Below are 16,658 nucleotides of genomic sequence, written 5' to 3'. Positions count from 1 at the left end.
TGTTTACTTAGAGGGAATAATGAATTATGTGTAATTTTTCGATATTTATTTATCATTAATATATTTTTAACACTGTAGCTGTAAACATGAGCATTGAGAATTCAATTGGCATAACTGCTACTTATATTTCTGCCTTTTATGTACTTGTGTTTTTACCATTTATTGCCAGATCTGGGCTAAAATTTAAACGTATGAATGTTTATGCACTTTATTATCATTTATCTTTTATTTGTATAGCGCCAAATTCCATAGAATATATTTGTCTAAAAGGCTACTGATAAATCATAGTAATTTAAAGGACCAGTCAACACAGTAGATTTGCATAATCAACAAATGCAAGATAACAAGACAATGCAATAGCACTTAGTCTGAACTTCCTATGAGTAGTAGATTTTTTTCTTAAAATTGTAAAAGTTATGTCCATTTCCATTCCCCCTGTACAATGTGTCAGCCATCAGCCAATTACAAATGCATACATGTACCATGTGACAGCCATCAGCCAATCACAAATGCAAACACGTTTTATTCTGTGAATTCTTGCACATGCTCAGTAGGAGCTGGTCACTCAAAAAGTTTAAATATAAAAAGATTGTGCACATTTTGTTAATGGAAGTAAATTGGAAAGTTGTTTAAAATTGCATGCACTATCTGAATAATGAAAGTTTAATTTTGACTTGAGTATCCCTTTTAGGATTCTATCTATTATGAGTTATTCGTAAAAAGCAGTCAAGTTCCATATTTTTGGGTAAATTGTATACAATGACACTGATTAATGGTAAAAAAAAAAAAAAAAGATTCATAAAACAGACTAAATAAAATGAAATAATACAGGAGGCGGGGCATGCTCTAAAGAGCTTGCACTCTTTTATTAATAACCACCAACTGGTTAAATCCATAGTCATACTATAAAGATATGAAACCCAAAAATGTTCTTTTGTTATTCAAGCAGAGCATACCATTTTAAAAACCGTTCCAATTAACTTCTATTATCAAAGTGGCTTTGTTCCCATGGTATTCTTTATTGAAGATATACCTAGGTATGTGTCTGAGCACTAAACCGCAGTAAATAGTGCTGTCATCAACTGCTCCAAAAATGGGCTGGCTCCTAAGCATACGTCCCTACTTTTCAATAACAAATACCAAGAGAACAAAAAAAATAATAGAAGTAAATTAAAAAGTTGTTTAAAATGGCATGCTCTATCTGAATGATGGAAAAAATGCTGAGTTTCATATCCCTTTAAGTCCCCAATGGAACAAAGTGGTATTTCAAAAATACAATTTTACTGTTAGGAAGATTTATAATAGTATTTTAATGAACATGCAATATTTGTCCTACAAATTTGAATACATTCTTTTTTTGGTACATGTATCATCAAGAAGTTATACAGATGCACCATAACAAAATAGAGCAAAATGCCACTCTTCAAATCTATTGTTTATATTCATTTTTTTTATTTTTTATTAGCAGTTCATTCAGGCAACAAACAAAACCATTCTTGTGTCTCCCTTTAAACACTTTTCATTATAACAATGTTTGTAAAATACCATTGCACATAATATTTTGTTCTTGTTTGTAATAACCTATTTTATGGCACGACTCATGAGTTCCAATATAAAGAGATAAAGAGTTACTTTGTGAATGGAATTCTGGAGATAGTCTAGAATTCCTTATAAAACCTGCTGAAGCTTGAACTATACATTCTGCTCCATCAAAAGATAGAAATTAGTTTTCCTGGCCATTGTAAAACCTATTACTAAAATTCTCCTGTCTATATATATTATTATATTTATTGCAAACTTCTTACAACCAAAGTCTTTCTTTAAAAAAATCTGTGTAAAATTGTATCACAGTGGACAAAAGCATAGTTGATTGAATTAAAAAAGAAATAAAATGTAATTCAACCTATAACAGCTAATAGATTCATAAAATGTTGCATTATCTTAAAGTAGAACACATATAGGTACATATATACCTGTATAGGTATAGATTACAGGTAGCACACTAATTTTAGTATGCACACGATATTGAAATATTGCACCAGTGTTATCTCGTGCTCAAATAAAATGTTGAAAGTAAACGCGAACTAAATTTTCACTTGTCGGCTTAGTGCAACTGAAATCTTCGCATAAAGGGATAGGGCTAAATAAATAGTTGCATCAAACACAACATAAATACATTAAAATAAACAGTTACACTCATATATACACTAAAATTATTCATAACAAAATAGTTTTTAAAAATGATAAGGCTTAAAAAGTATATGGCATTTGACAATTATGTAAAATGTAATTTTCTTAATATTTGGCTACCGTGCTATATGGTATTCATTTTGGTTTAAACAAATCAAATACTGAATGGTCATGGAACATTTACATTCATTTTTGTTAAACAAATGTAAATGTTACTTTGTTACAGGTAAAAAAATTCACCTGTAGCATTACAGTGCAGGCCCTGGGATCTGCAGTGCTAAGCCTCCTATCAGCGCTCTATGAAGAAGGGTCAGTGCGCTAGAGGTATTTTTATCCCCTAAGGTAATTTAACGGTTACAGTTATTGTTCATGCACTAACCCAAGATTGCTTGAGATCAGCTGCGCTAAAGTCAAAGGTGCATTACGAATACTTTACATTCCTATGTTCTTCACATAGAAGAAAACTTTCTTTTTATTTTAAAATATATATTTCTATATATAAATATATATGATTTTATTAAATATACTTTATATATATATATGTGTGTGTTGGGTATTTTAAATTGCGCTGCGTGGAAATCAAATGTTTTTTTTGCTTAAAAGTGTTCCTCCTGATGTTTTTCTCTAGCAGCTAGTTTCTGAGTATTCCACTATCATCAATGGAATATGAGGTAGTGTGTGAAGATTGGAGTTTCAGAAGTCAGCGCTCATAGAAGGGAGAAACAGAAAACAAAAAATGGTGCAGTATATCAGCACTGGTATATTAAGTCACAAAAGTCTCTCTTTTTTGTGACTTAATATACCAGTGCTGACATACTGCACCATTATTTGTTTTCTGTTTCTCCCTTCTATGAGTACTGACTTCTGAAACTCCAATCTTCACACACACACATATATATATATATATATAAAGCAATGTCCAAATGGAATGCACTCACCAATCCAGAATGTGTAGTACCGGGGTGCTGTGTAGAAAATAGCAAAGTTGAAATCCATTCATCCAGAACAGAACACTGCACTCACCGGATTTTCATTGGAATAAAAAGTCCTTTTGTTGATACAAAGTTAAAACATGAATATCCCCAAACGTTTTGGCACCCACTGGCGCCTTGTTCCCTGGGAGCTAAAGTGCAAAAAAGTGTATACTTTTTTGCACTTTAGCTCCCAGTGAACAAGGCGCCAGTGGGTGCCGAAATGTTTGGGAATATTCATGTTTTAATTTTGTATCAATAAAAGGACTTTTTATTCCAATGAAAATCCGGTGAGTGCAGTGTTCTGTTCTGGATGAATGGATTTCAACATGTATATATATATATATATATATATATATATATATATATATATATATATATATATATATATATATATATATATATATATATATATATATATATATTATGTACAGATCTAAATAGAAGCATTTCTATTCAAAACATTTTAAAAATAAATAAAAATGATATTGCATCTTTAAAGGTGTTTGACTTGAGAGGGCTCAAAAGTATGTGTGCACATACATATTTACACATATAAACACATAAATACACATGTATACAAATATATAGACATATATAGACATGCATACATTCACATATACACATATTTATATATACACACACATTGGAGCCAATTCCAGTCAAACACCTTGCATATACCATATCCCTTTTAAAAATGTTTTATTAATATTTAAATTATATTTTTTTATTAAAAAGTGTATATATAAATGTAATAGTTTATTTTAATATGTTTTTGAGGTGTTTTGTGTTTTTTTTATTTTAACCTTTACACTTTACTTCAGGTCTCAAGTTGTGCTAAATATTCTAGCGCAGTTTCAGCTTTTGCTCAAGCACAACCTATGACTTTCCACTTGTAATACCAGAGCAATTTAGCACAGTCACGATCTGCATTGAAAGTATCGGTTGCGCTAAAGCAATGTCAGATGCGTTGACCCATCTTTGGTAAATGGGATTTACCATGGACTTGTAATATAAAGTTGTGCACTAATGTTAGTGCAGCACAACATACTGTTAATCACAACTCGCACTATCAATATATCCAGTCACATGTGCAAGGAGGATGGCATGCCCATGTGAGCTCGGGCATGTAAACATTGGCGCATGTGTACCTGTCATAGGGGCGTCAATAAATAATTTACATACCCAACGCTATCGGACATGAGGCGTCCGTGAACGCTTGCCGACATTGTGTGTTCACTCTACCCTTCTCTAGGGGCAGTGCATGATTGCATCGAACACAGGCTGCAACTATAACTCCAGTTATGAGTGCTGCCATGTTGTAATCTTTCTTCTTTCATTACATTCCAGTGCTGACCTTTTTGCACGTGTGCAGCAACTCTCCTTCAGATACCTGCAGTGTAACTTAGGTTCCAAAATGGCAACACTCATGATTAGAGGGAGGTGCATGAAATGTATTTAGTGTCCCTTTAAGGTATGCATAGCCACATTCAGTCTGCTAGCCACAGAACATTATGCTACCTACACTTGTTCAGCATTGCCTCAGCCAGCACACTATAAAACATTTCCAGCTTCTATGATTTCGAAATAGTTTTCGGATGCTACATTTATGCCTGTAATTGTTGTTGTACTATGCGCATCACTCAGTCTGTGAATGTGTTGCAAGTCCCTCTGTTAGGAATTTAATAGCCTTAGCTAAAATAGTATGCATGTTGTGGAATTGTATTTCACTTCTGAGTGTGACAGTGTCTTATCACTCAAAGGGTAGGGAAATGCTGTTCTACTTAACACCAAAAAATCCCCATTGGTAACCTTCTACAATGCCACTTTGGTATAAGGAACAAGTGTAGTGCACTTTAATTAATTGCACAAAATCAAGAGTATTTATTAGATTTTGAAACAGATTTTAATTAAACATTCTGAAAAAAAAAAAACATTTTTTTTAAAAGTTACCTGTTACAATAGGATATGTCTGTGGGCCAGGAACAGCTCCTCCTATTTCTGCTGAAGGTGGATTTGTTAAGCTGGATTTCATTTCGTCCAAACCACCAGTTAGTGAAGCCATGGCTGAGTAGTCTGCTGTCTAAGAAAACACAAATTAAAAAAGAGAAAAATAAGAATAGGCATCTAAACTAAAAAACAAGAATTACTACAGTGTATCCTGGTAGTACTTAGGGTTACCAAACGCAAATGGCATGGGTTTACAACAAATGTAAGAGAATATGAGGAATTTGAATTGATGAATAACTGAAACATTCTCTGCTCTGTTATGTGAATGATTAATAATAGAACTATCAATCATTTTATACAGCATTTGAAGAAAACAAGTGTTTTACAAAGTAATTTAAATGGACATTATGCTCAAAAATTGTCTCTTTTCTATCTAAAAGAGACTGTTTCAAAAAGTTATCAAAGAGCCTTGTTTCTGTTTATTTTTTGTTTTTGTTTTTCTGTTTTTTTATTTATTTATTTATTATTTTCTTTAATGGATGCACTGTGCCGAATAGCTAACTTTTTTTATGGGAGCTGTTCCTATAAGCCAAAGAACTGCAAAGTCTCATGACTTTGTATATAAATATACACTTCCTATTAGATTTACTTTAATTTTTAACAGTGTTTGCTTTCTCATACAAAAAAAAAAAGTTAACACCTACATCTGCTACTCATGATGTAACACTAATCATTACTAAAATACAAGATCTTCATAGTCAACAAATTCGCAATGAAAATACACTGCAATGACTCTAACTGAATTTCAAATGAGAAGCAGAGTTTTTTGAGAAATGTTAAACTTTACTTTCATTTCTCCATCCCCTGTATCATGTGACAGCCATTAGCCAATCACAGACTTATATGTGTACATATACTGTGAACTCTTGCACACGCTCAATAGAAGCCAGTGCCTCAGAAAGAATGTATATAAAAAGACTGCATACATTTTGATAACAAAAGTAAATTGGAAAGTTTATTTAATAATTTTTTTTAAATAACATGCTATAACTGAAAAAGTTTAACTAAAAAGTTTAATTTGTAATTTCCTATACCCTTTAAGTCACAGTTGAAAACAAAGATTTCACGTTAACCCCTTCATGCTGGGTCCAACTGGTGGCAGAAGTGCCAAGTGGAGGAAGGATTGCAGTTTGTGATTCCGGAATGATTCTTCCTCTGCACAGCCCCAGAAATCCAGGACTGGGTAAAATACGTTAGACCTCTTACCATTGAGGAAGCAGGAAGTTTGGCTGATGAGAATATTGACACTTGCAGGTGCACAAAGCCATCCCCTGGAAGGCCACGATTCTAGTCCCAGTCTCAGTCTCAAGGAGCCTCCGTGCCCCAGACTGCAACACAGGCAACTTCAATCCAGAACCTACGAGCATTGTCCTCAATTATTGAAACCCCAGGGATACCTTGAGCCACCTGACATCCTCCATTATTCCAGAGGGAAAGTGTTCCCCAGTGACTCAGGCACGAGCCAGACAGAGCAAGCCACAGGGACCCAGATGCCTCTATGTACGGACTGGGAGCAGTGCAGAGCCAAGTCAACACATTTGGAGAACAACAACCAGTAGCTTATCTCAGTCAGAAGCTGTTGCCTCAGGAGATTGTCTATGCTGTCTGGTGTGGTCACTAAAGAAACTGCAGCCATATATTTATGGACAATCTTTTACAGTTATCACCGATCATAATCTCCTGGTCTGGTTCAACCAAGTGAATGGGGATAAAGGCATACTGTTGCGCTGGAGCCTAGCACTTCAACCTTACAATTTTACAGTACATCATCGACCAGGCTGGGACAATGGAAATTCTGACAGCCATTCAAGGCAATAAGAATTGAGCCCAGCAGATATACCTGGACAGACCACAATCAACCCGCCAAAGGTACTAGCCTAGTCTGTCAGACCTTTGGTTAAAAGAGAGCATTGTAACACAAAGCCTGATGCTTATTCTATCTAGAACCCAGCCACTCAAGGGTTAAAATATAGTTCCTAGCCACAACTCCCTTTAATTTCTTTTCTTTCTGTCCTATTAAACTCTGTTCCCTGTCCCCTCACAAAAGCACCCTTTTCAGGACATTTTTTCTAGCCACCTGAATGTGTTTTATTGTACTAGCAATACCCCTTACCTATTCTGGCTATGCTACCTTGTGAGCAACAGGTAAACACAAAAAGGCTTGTCGCTCCCACACAATGTGATTGAAATAAACCAAACTTTTTACAGAATGTGGGGGGTTCTCCCTCTTGAAGCTGGATGCTTCACTATTAAAGTTACAGTACATAAATTTGGCAGGGCTAATTGTTATGCCGGGAAGGCTTATCTCCTGGAGGATTCTGGACACAAAGGCGGAGAGCAGGGGACTGTATGTAATTGGCTTTTGCATGTTTACATTATACACCTTGTACTGTATAAAAACCTTATGTCTTGACCAATAAAATTAGTTAACACTGTGTTAAAGGGACACTGAACCCAAAAAAAATTCTTTCATGATTCAGATAGAGCATGCAATTTTAAGCAACTTTCTAATTTACTCCTATTATCATTTTTTCTTTGTTTTCTTGCTATCTTTATTTGAAAAAGAAGGCATCTAAGCTAAGGAGCCAGCCAATTTTTGGTTCAGAGCACTGGACAGCACTTGTTTATTGGTGGGTGAATTTATCCACCAATCAGCAAGAACAACCCAGGTTGTTCACCAAAAATGGGCCAGCATCTAAACATTCTTGCTTTTCAAATAAAAATACCAAGAGAATTAAGAAAATTTGATAATAGGAGTAAATGAGAAAGTTGCCTAAAATTGCATGCTCTATCTGAATCACAAAATAAAAAAAAATGGGTTCAGTGTCCCTTTAAGCATGTTTTTTTGTTTGTATGAGAGGGACAGTGCTTCCTTTACCGCAGAGCTTAATCACTGCGGATAAGGCTACTCATTGAGTATCACTCCCAAAAGCAGGAACATGGTCCCTGAAGGTCTATGGTGGCACTATGAGAACAGAAAACAATTGGATCATGCAGAACTGGTTGCTATCCCTGTTTGAATTGCAGTAACTGCAATTCAATGATTAAAGGAAAGTATTTTTATCACCCCACAAAAGGTACCAAATTTAAAATCAAACCGGTTTTAACTTGTAGATCCAGTTACATTATATATTTGATAAAGTGTCCATGTGGTTTGAATTATATAGGTGAGTCCTGTAGAGAAGCGAGAGAATGTATCACAGAACACAAATCAAATATTAGATGTAACAATAGAGAGGCCCTTGTCTCCTCCCACTTTGTGCAAGTTGGACAAAATATTAGCCAGCTTTGTTTTCAAATAATTGAGAGAGTAGATTGCCATAGAAGGGGAGGTGACAAAGAACCTCTTCTCAAGATGAGGGAAATGTACTGGATCAATAAATTGCAAACATTTGCATCAAAGAGTTTAAATAAAGATTTTGACTGGACATTATTTAGATAATGATTTACTAAGTTTTGAAAGAGCTTGCTATTTAAAGTGTCAATATCTTTTTTTGGGGGTGTGCTACATATTTCTTCATTACTTTTTTAAAATTTTATATACATTTAAAAGGTTTTTAATATTTTATTCTGCAGGGATGTGAAATGTGTTTAAGACCCACTAGATGGCATTGCCCATCCAGACAGAGCACTTGCAATATGAAAATGACCATAAGATGGTGACATTTCCGAATAGGCTGTGGGTGTTCACTTATTTTGTCTAAAAGTATAAAACAGAGGTTTTTGTGTATACATGTAGACATGACTAAGGACCTAGGGGCCTATTTAACAAAGGTCTGTCGGACCTTATCCGACAGTGCGGATCAGGTCTAACAGACCTCGCTGAATGCGGAGAGTAATTCGCTCTCCATATTCAGCATTGCTCCAGCATCTCTTGTGAGCTGCTGCTGCAACGCTGCCCCCTGCAGATTCACGGCCAATCGGCCACCAGCAAGGGGTGTCAACCCGATCGTACTCGATCGGGTTGAATTGCTGTGATGTCTGTCCGCCTGCTCAAAGCAGGCAGACAGGTTATGGAGCAGCAGTCATAACTGGTGTTTCTGGAGAGTCTGCAGGGTATCCTCCAGATACAATGGATAAACGAAATTAGGAGGATACATTGTTACATACTATCTGGAGGATACATTGTTACATACTATCTTGAGACACTGCATATTTATGACTGATATTGTCATTAACGCCCCTATCGTTTCTAATATTGTTTTTATATTATTAATTGTTTTTATAACTATTCTGTTTATATTTTTAAGTCATGGATCCATGCATATATTTGTGATATTCTATGTGATATAAAATATTTTTATTAAGTATTTTAGTATCCTATCTTTGCAGATTTAGCAGCTCCCTTTTTGTAAACACACACATATTACATTCTCATCCTTATTAGATCTTTTAGGAACACTGGTAAACTTAGATACCCGAGCACTAGTCCTTGCCTCTAGAGAGGCGCTCCTTTTGAACCATTCTTTGTATCTCTCTTCCATCTTTTCTCCAAGGGACAGTAAAGTGAAAATTATACTTAAAGGGACTGGATAGATGATGAGATTTTAAACAACTTTCAAATTCCTCTAATAAGATTGTAAAGAGACATAAAAGTCATAATTAAAACTTTAGACAGAGCGTTACATTTTAACAGACTTTCAGTTTATTTCTATTATCAAATGTTCTTTGTTGCCTTGGTATCCTGTGTTAATAAGATTCATTTTTAATAATGCCCTAAAGATTACATAAATAAACTATAGTAAATAAATGATATATCAAGGTAAATTAGACCTGAAAACGGTCATCAAATGTTTTTGCGGCTTTTACACGTGCTGCTTCATACTTGAATACTACAACCAAGCAATAACTGGGCTGAGATTCAGCAGCTGCAGCCCATATTTAAAGTACAACTCCAATCTATTGGATCCATAATAGAGGGTAATAATCAAAAATATATAAAAGATAGTCTTAAAAGACAACATAAAAAGAATCCAATTTTCCAGCACCTTATTCCAAGTGACGTACTTAATAAAAGATCCATAAAGTGACTGGCAATAGATTTTTTTTTTATTATTTCCTTTAGCAGTTTGCTGAAACTTTGAACTCAGTTTGCCTTATTTTGCTTCACTGTCGGCAGTTTCTTGAGCTAACAGTGAAAAGAGAGATGGGAAATGACTTACATGATTTTGAGTAAAAAAAAAAATGAACATAGCTCGGTCATAAAAAGAGAATTGTAAAAGTAATAACTGTGGAAAAATAAATCAAACTAGTATGGAACTAGTGACATAGTGCATACAAGAAGAAAAACAAATATTAAAGAGACATGTAACGTCAAATTGAATTCAAGTGATTTTAAAATTATGTTTTTATTAATTATGCTTCCGCAACACCATTTATGGTTAGATGCCTCTATTTTGCACTTGTTTTTCTTTGCCATAAATTATACATTTTAGTTGCTGCTTATAGCAGGGTGTTAAATTTTCAATCAATCATTTCAAATCAATCTACCAATTTAAAGGGACAGTATACACCTTGGTCATATTAAAGTCTTACCTTAGATTAAGCTGAAAATAGCCTCCTGCACCTTTTCTATATCATGCAGCAGGAATGGTTAAAAAAAGTTATTTTAACCCCTTAGTGACCAGACAATTTTTCAATTTTCTTACCGTTAAGGACCATGGCTATTTTTAAATTTCTGCGGTGTTTGTGTTTAGCTGTAATTTTCCTCTTAATCATTTACTGTACCCACACATATTCTATATCGTTTTTCTTGCCATTAAATTGACTTTCTAAAGATACCATTATTTTTATCATATCATATAATTTACTATAGAAAAATTATAAAATATGATGAAAAAATGGAAAAAAAACACTTTTTCTAACTTTGACCCCAAAATCTGTTACACATCTACAATCACCAAAAACACTCATGCTAAATAGTTTCTAAATGTTGTCCTGAGTTTAGAAATACCCAATGTTTACATGTTCTTTGCTTTTTTGCAAGTTATAGGGCAGTAAGTACAAGTAGCACTTTACTATTTCCAAACCATTTTTTTTTTCAAAATTAGTGATAGTTACATTGTAACACTGATATATGTCAGGAATCCCTGAATAACCCTTCACATGTACAGGTGGCCCTCGGTTTACGCCGGTTCAATTTGCGCCATTTCAGAAAAACAGCCTTTTTTTCCAGTCATGTGACTGCTATTGAAAAGCATTGAAAAGCAGTGCACTAATTAAAATAGCCAGTAGGTGGAGCTGTCCGCTTGTGTTGCAGCAAAGTTATGCAATGTAGCAGACTGAAATTAATCTGTGTACACAGAACAGACCTTAGCTATCGAGCAGCTTTCAAGCAACAAGATCTAGCAGCCACTTCCCTATTATCTTCCTGTCCAGCTGCTTGCGGTGAGGGTGCCTAACTGCCTATTATTCAGTCCAGATTGAAATGCATAGAATAGGTGCAGACCCAATATTATCTAACATGCTAACAATGCAGAGAACTGTTTGCAGAAAAATGCAAGTAAAACAATGTTTCTGTTCATTAAACCTAGTTTGATGATACAGTCTGTTGTGTGATTATTTAATTAGGTTTATAATACTGTTTAGCTTTTAAAGTCTTCATTTCAAAGCTTTAATAATAATGTATTAGGTGTTACTTGTGACAATTGTGAGAGGGGCATGGAATCTAACTCCCTCACTTCCCATTGATTTACATTATAAACTGGGTTTCAATTTACAACGGTTTCGATTTACAACCATTCCTTCTGGAACCTAACCCCGGCGTAAACTGAGGGCTACCTGTATATATTTTTAGTTAGTAGATAACCCAAAGTATTGATCTAGGCCCATTATGGTATATTTCATGCCACCATTTCACCACCAAATGCAATAAAATAAAAACAATCGTTAACGTTTTCACAAACTTAGGTTTCTCACTGAAATTATTTACAAACAGCTTGTGCATTTATGGCACCAATGGTTGTAAATGCTTCTCTGGGATACCCTTTGTTCAGAAATAGCAGACATTTATGGCTTTGGCATTACTTTGTGGTAATTAGAAGGCCGCTAAATGCTGCTGCGCACCACACTTGTATTATACCCAGCAGTGAATGGGTTAATTAGGTAGCTAGGGTGGCCCTCTCTGCATTGGATTGGTTAAAAAAGGGTATTGCATGATGCCTCAATATTGAGGCATCGCTGCAATACCCTGAAAGCTGCTGGAAGCGATCAGCATCGCTTCCAGCAGCTTTCAGGGTATTGCAACGATGAAAGCTGCTGGAAGCGATCAGCATCGCTTCCAGAGCTTGAAACCCCAGAGGACGTGCCAGGCACGTCTTTGGTCGTTAACAGCCATTTCTTGTAGGATGTGCCTGGCACGTCCTTGGTCATTAAGAGGTTAACATGAATATTATTTCTGGCCACTTTGAAATGGCTGCCAAGCTCAGCCCACTGATGACATCATGATTTGGGCTGCATATAGCATCGAATCGCAAAAGGCTCACTAAGTGGATTCAACAGACTGTCAATGCTTTTCAGCAGAGTGCCTAAATGCAACCCAGAGTATGATGTCATCAGTGGGCTGAGCTTGGCAGCCATTTCAAACTGGCCAGAAACAATATTTATTGTAAAATAACTTGTTTTACCATTCCTGCTTCATGATAAAAAGGGTTGCAGGAGGCTAATTGCAGCTTAATCTAAGATAAGACTTTAAGATTACTAAGGTGTAGACTGTCCCTTTAAAATTCTGAAGTTGGGCAAGAAGCACCAAAACCTTTTTTCAAGCTCTTTCAGACTGAAAAATGTCCCTCTCCAGAATGTTAAAATATAACAGTATATAGTGTTTACAGCTACATTCCATTCTAGTTCTTAAACAATCAACATTCGTAGGTTGAGATTAAGGGCCCCATTCTTAAAAACTCACCGGCATGGAGATAATAAGTGTCTCTCCTTAACATAAAGAATATAACTGAACTCCCCTTAATGAGATATTCTGAGGGACCTCGTATTACTGACAAGGCCTCTTATAGAATCTCACCAGACTAGAGAGCTTTAGAGAGCTTTAGGGAATCTGACCCTAAGGTAGGCTTAAAAGGACAGTAAAGTTGAAATTAAACTTTTATAACTCAGAAACAGTATGTCATTTTAAACAACTTCCCAATTTACTTCTATTATCCAAATTGTTTTGTTCTCTTTATATGTTTTGTTGAATAGTCAACCAAGTAGGTTCATAGGAGCTAAGGGGCGTGCAAGTGGGCATAGCATCCTATGGAAGCAGTGTTTATAAATTGCTGCCATAGAGTGCTAAAGACACATGCAGGCTCCTAAGGTCATATGCGCCTACCAAGATTTGCTATTTAAAAGAGAACAAGAGAACAAAGCAAATGTGGTAATAGAAAGAAATCAGAAAGTTGATTAAAATCAAAGAAAATTTTGAGTTTCGTGTCCCTTTAAGAAAACCATTCTGCTTTTCCCTTGGTAACCTCCCCGGGCTCTCTCTGCAAGTTTTTCAGAAAAAAATGAAGAAAATAATTTTTGTGAATAAATAGAAGTTTAAATTTCTATGAAATGAAACGAAAGCAACAGTATCAGTTTTCCACTTCTTCCAAATGCTGATTGCTTGATATGTACTGCTCAATAAGCATTAGCAGAAGGAGCCTATCATCTAATGAGTATTAGCAGGACCATTTATAGGAAGTACACAACTGGTACTTAGGAGCGGACCGAGACCAAACAGTGCCACGGGTAACAATTAGGGAAGTGCCCCCACCTCTATTTTCACCCTGCTCCCTATGCCCCTCCCTCAACCCACTACCACCAGGGACCCAACCTCCAGGGACAGGGCTAATAACATCAAGGGCCAGGGACCCCATACTTCAGGGCCCCCACAGCCATAAACCCTTCACCCAAGGATCTCCACCCCTCAGGGCCCCACCCCACACTTCACGGCCCCCAGAGCACCAGACCTTCTATACAATCACAGGGCCCCCACTCCAGGGACAGGGTACTCACTCTGCCCACCCTTAACTACTTAGTTATTGATACTGTGTTATATTTTGTACTTAGGGCCCCCTTACTGGTCGTTCCCTCGGTCCAGATCCTATTGCCTAACTGCTCAGTCCACCCCTGCTGATACTGTTGTAATAATTAAATGTTTTAGGTGAAAAAACAATGGGCCAAATTATAAGTGGTGCACTAAATTTTATTTTTTTTTACTCTTTAACACTGCTGGAAGTAAACTTTTAACACAGGCGGGTAACACGCGTATTACAAGTTAAAAGGAAAAAGTTAGCACGAGAGCAAAAACGGATGTGCACTAACTTCAGGATGTTGGATATCACAACCATGGTAACTTGTTCTCCCCATAGACTTCAAAGTAACCTAACACTTATTGCTCTTGCACTAACCTGTCACTTACTGCGCTAAAGCCGAAGGTAGTTATGAATATTTGACATTCCAATGTTCTTTACTTAGGAGAAAATGTTCTTAATATTTGTAAATATATATAAATATATATACAGTATATATATATAAATACATATGATTTTTTTTCTGTAAAATATATATCTATACCTATGTATAGTACAACATAATAAAAAATAATAAACCTGAATAAATATTAATTTTCATGTTTAAAGGTATTTGTCTGGAAAGGGCTTCAAAGTGTGTATATATATATATATATATATATATATATATATATATATATATATATATATATATATATATATATTATATATACATATACGTATGTGTGTATATATGTATAAACATGTATATATGTGTTCATATGTGCATATTTGTATGTATACATATATAAACACATAAATATATACACACCTACACACACATATATATATAGTACATGGTCCTTATCATGCATCACCATATAAACGTAGCACCTGTCTGAGGTTTTGTATCCTCTGAATAAAGAAATTCTCAACTGAAACTATTGTGGTGCTGTTACAACCTTTTGCATGGACTGTATTACTTGGAGGAAAACAGATACTCCACTGTGACTGGCACACAATTTAAAAATAAGCCTGGTGGGGGGGGGGGGGGGGGTGGAGTTAACCGCAGAGCAGAATGGCAGCACCTGTGGCAATCTCCCTCTGATTTAGAGATTAAAAGTATTATTTAGCATCCTAAATAATTCAGAAAAAGAGCAAACTTCTCATTTATAACAGCAAGAAGCACCCTAGAACCAAGTTGGGGGAAAAAATTGTGCAGGGGCGAAAATCTGCTGACCTCCTTTTCAACCCCACGGAAGATACCTAGCTACCAGACCGCAAGAACCTGCTACAGCTCATGCATCCAAGCCCCTTAAGACCCCAGAGGGTCAGGGCTCCGCTCCTGGGCACTCTGTGGGAGCAGGTGACACCTGGGGCTTGGATACCTACACTAAGATCGCCCCTTAACCTGCCGCAGACCCATCTACAACCGCGGAAGGAGCACCAGATCTGAAAGACTGACTGCGGCCCTAGATACCAGCCTACGGACACTACGCAGCCGTTACAACTGAGCCAGGACCCTCTGAAATCCTGAAACCTTGGCCGTTGAGCCTACTGCAACACATCCTACCTTCCTCCTGCTATCCGGAGAGTCGAGGCTCCGCTCCGGATCGGGCCGCAGTCATCTCCTTGCATTGACGGGAGGCGTCAGCTGATTCCCCGCGGCAAGGGTATACAGTCCGGACCGGTCCCCTATCCTGGTCGAATACCTATCTGAATCGGTGACCTGGGTTTGCTGCTGGTCTCCTACAGGGACCAAGTAAGGCTCCATAAATTTCAAAGTGCGCCATAACCTCTGGTTTGGGTGCGAATCTCCGCCATCTTGAGGCCTACTCCATTGGACTAACGAACCTGAAAGCAGACCAAGGAAGACCGAGTGGACAGGGTAAGAGTGCTTTGAGCACATAGAGACACTCTTCTCATTTCAACCACACTACCCTATCAGCCGACAACACCAAGGCAAAACTTAACTTCATAGAAATTTAGACCTTACAACCAGCCCAGTACGTGTGGCAGCCTGTCACCTTACATTAGGTTGTCAGTGAGGGTCCTAAACTCGTTCTGGGCCATATGCTATTATAATTGCCCATATCTAAGATCACCTATCAACTGCAAGGCTAAATATTAACTGTAAAATTACCATTTGCACATACCGGTAGAGAAGATCATCTCAACCTCATTGCTATATTTATCTACCAGTGAACTGCTGCAAAACTCTCTATCTCCACCTTGGCCCTAAAAAGAGCTTTACTGGTTATATACACTCATAAGCACAGTGCAGTTATCCCTGCAAACTTCCTCACTAGGTTACCATTTAGAGTGGAACCCTTGGACACTTCTTGTTATTCAGCTGCACTACTAGGGGTGCATATGAACTCTTGAACTGTGTACTAGGTGAATTGCACCATTGCTACATCTGATATATGTCTGCATTATTTTATGACGTATGCAGTACTTGTCTCATATGTAGATATCTTACTGCCTTTAAATTGTATGC

The 16,658-nt window shown here is 36.5% G+C and overlaps 1 protein-coding gene across 1 annotated transcript in view; it reads right to left on the bottom strand.

The window, feature by feature from the left end:
* The window catches only part of PAX5 (paired box 5), a 328,473-nt gene that overhangs the window by 132,461 nt on the left and 179,354 nt on the right, over window positions 1-16,658 (bottom strand). Inside the window, 1 exon segment of the mRNA XM_053700643.1 lies at window positions 5,115-5,244. Coding sequence (XP_053556618.1) covers window positions 5,115-5,244 — 130 coding nt within the window.

Source organism: Bombina bombina, chromosome 2, assembly GCF_027579735.1.
Source record: "Bombina bombina isolate aBomBom1 chromosome 2, aBomBom1.pri, whole genome shotgun sequence".
In the NCBI taxonomy this organism is placed as follows: domain Eukaryota; kingdom Metazoa; phylum Chordata; class Amphibia; order Anura; family Bombinatoridae; genus Bombina; species Bombina bombina.
This window is presented reverse-complemented; position numbering and strand designations above follow the sequence as displayed.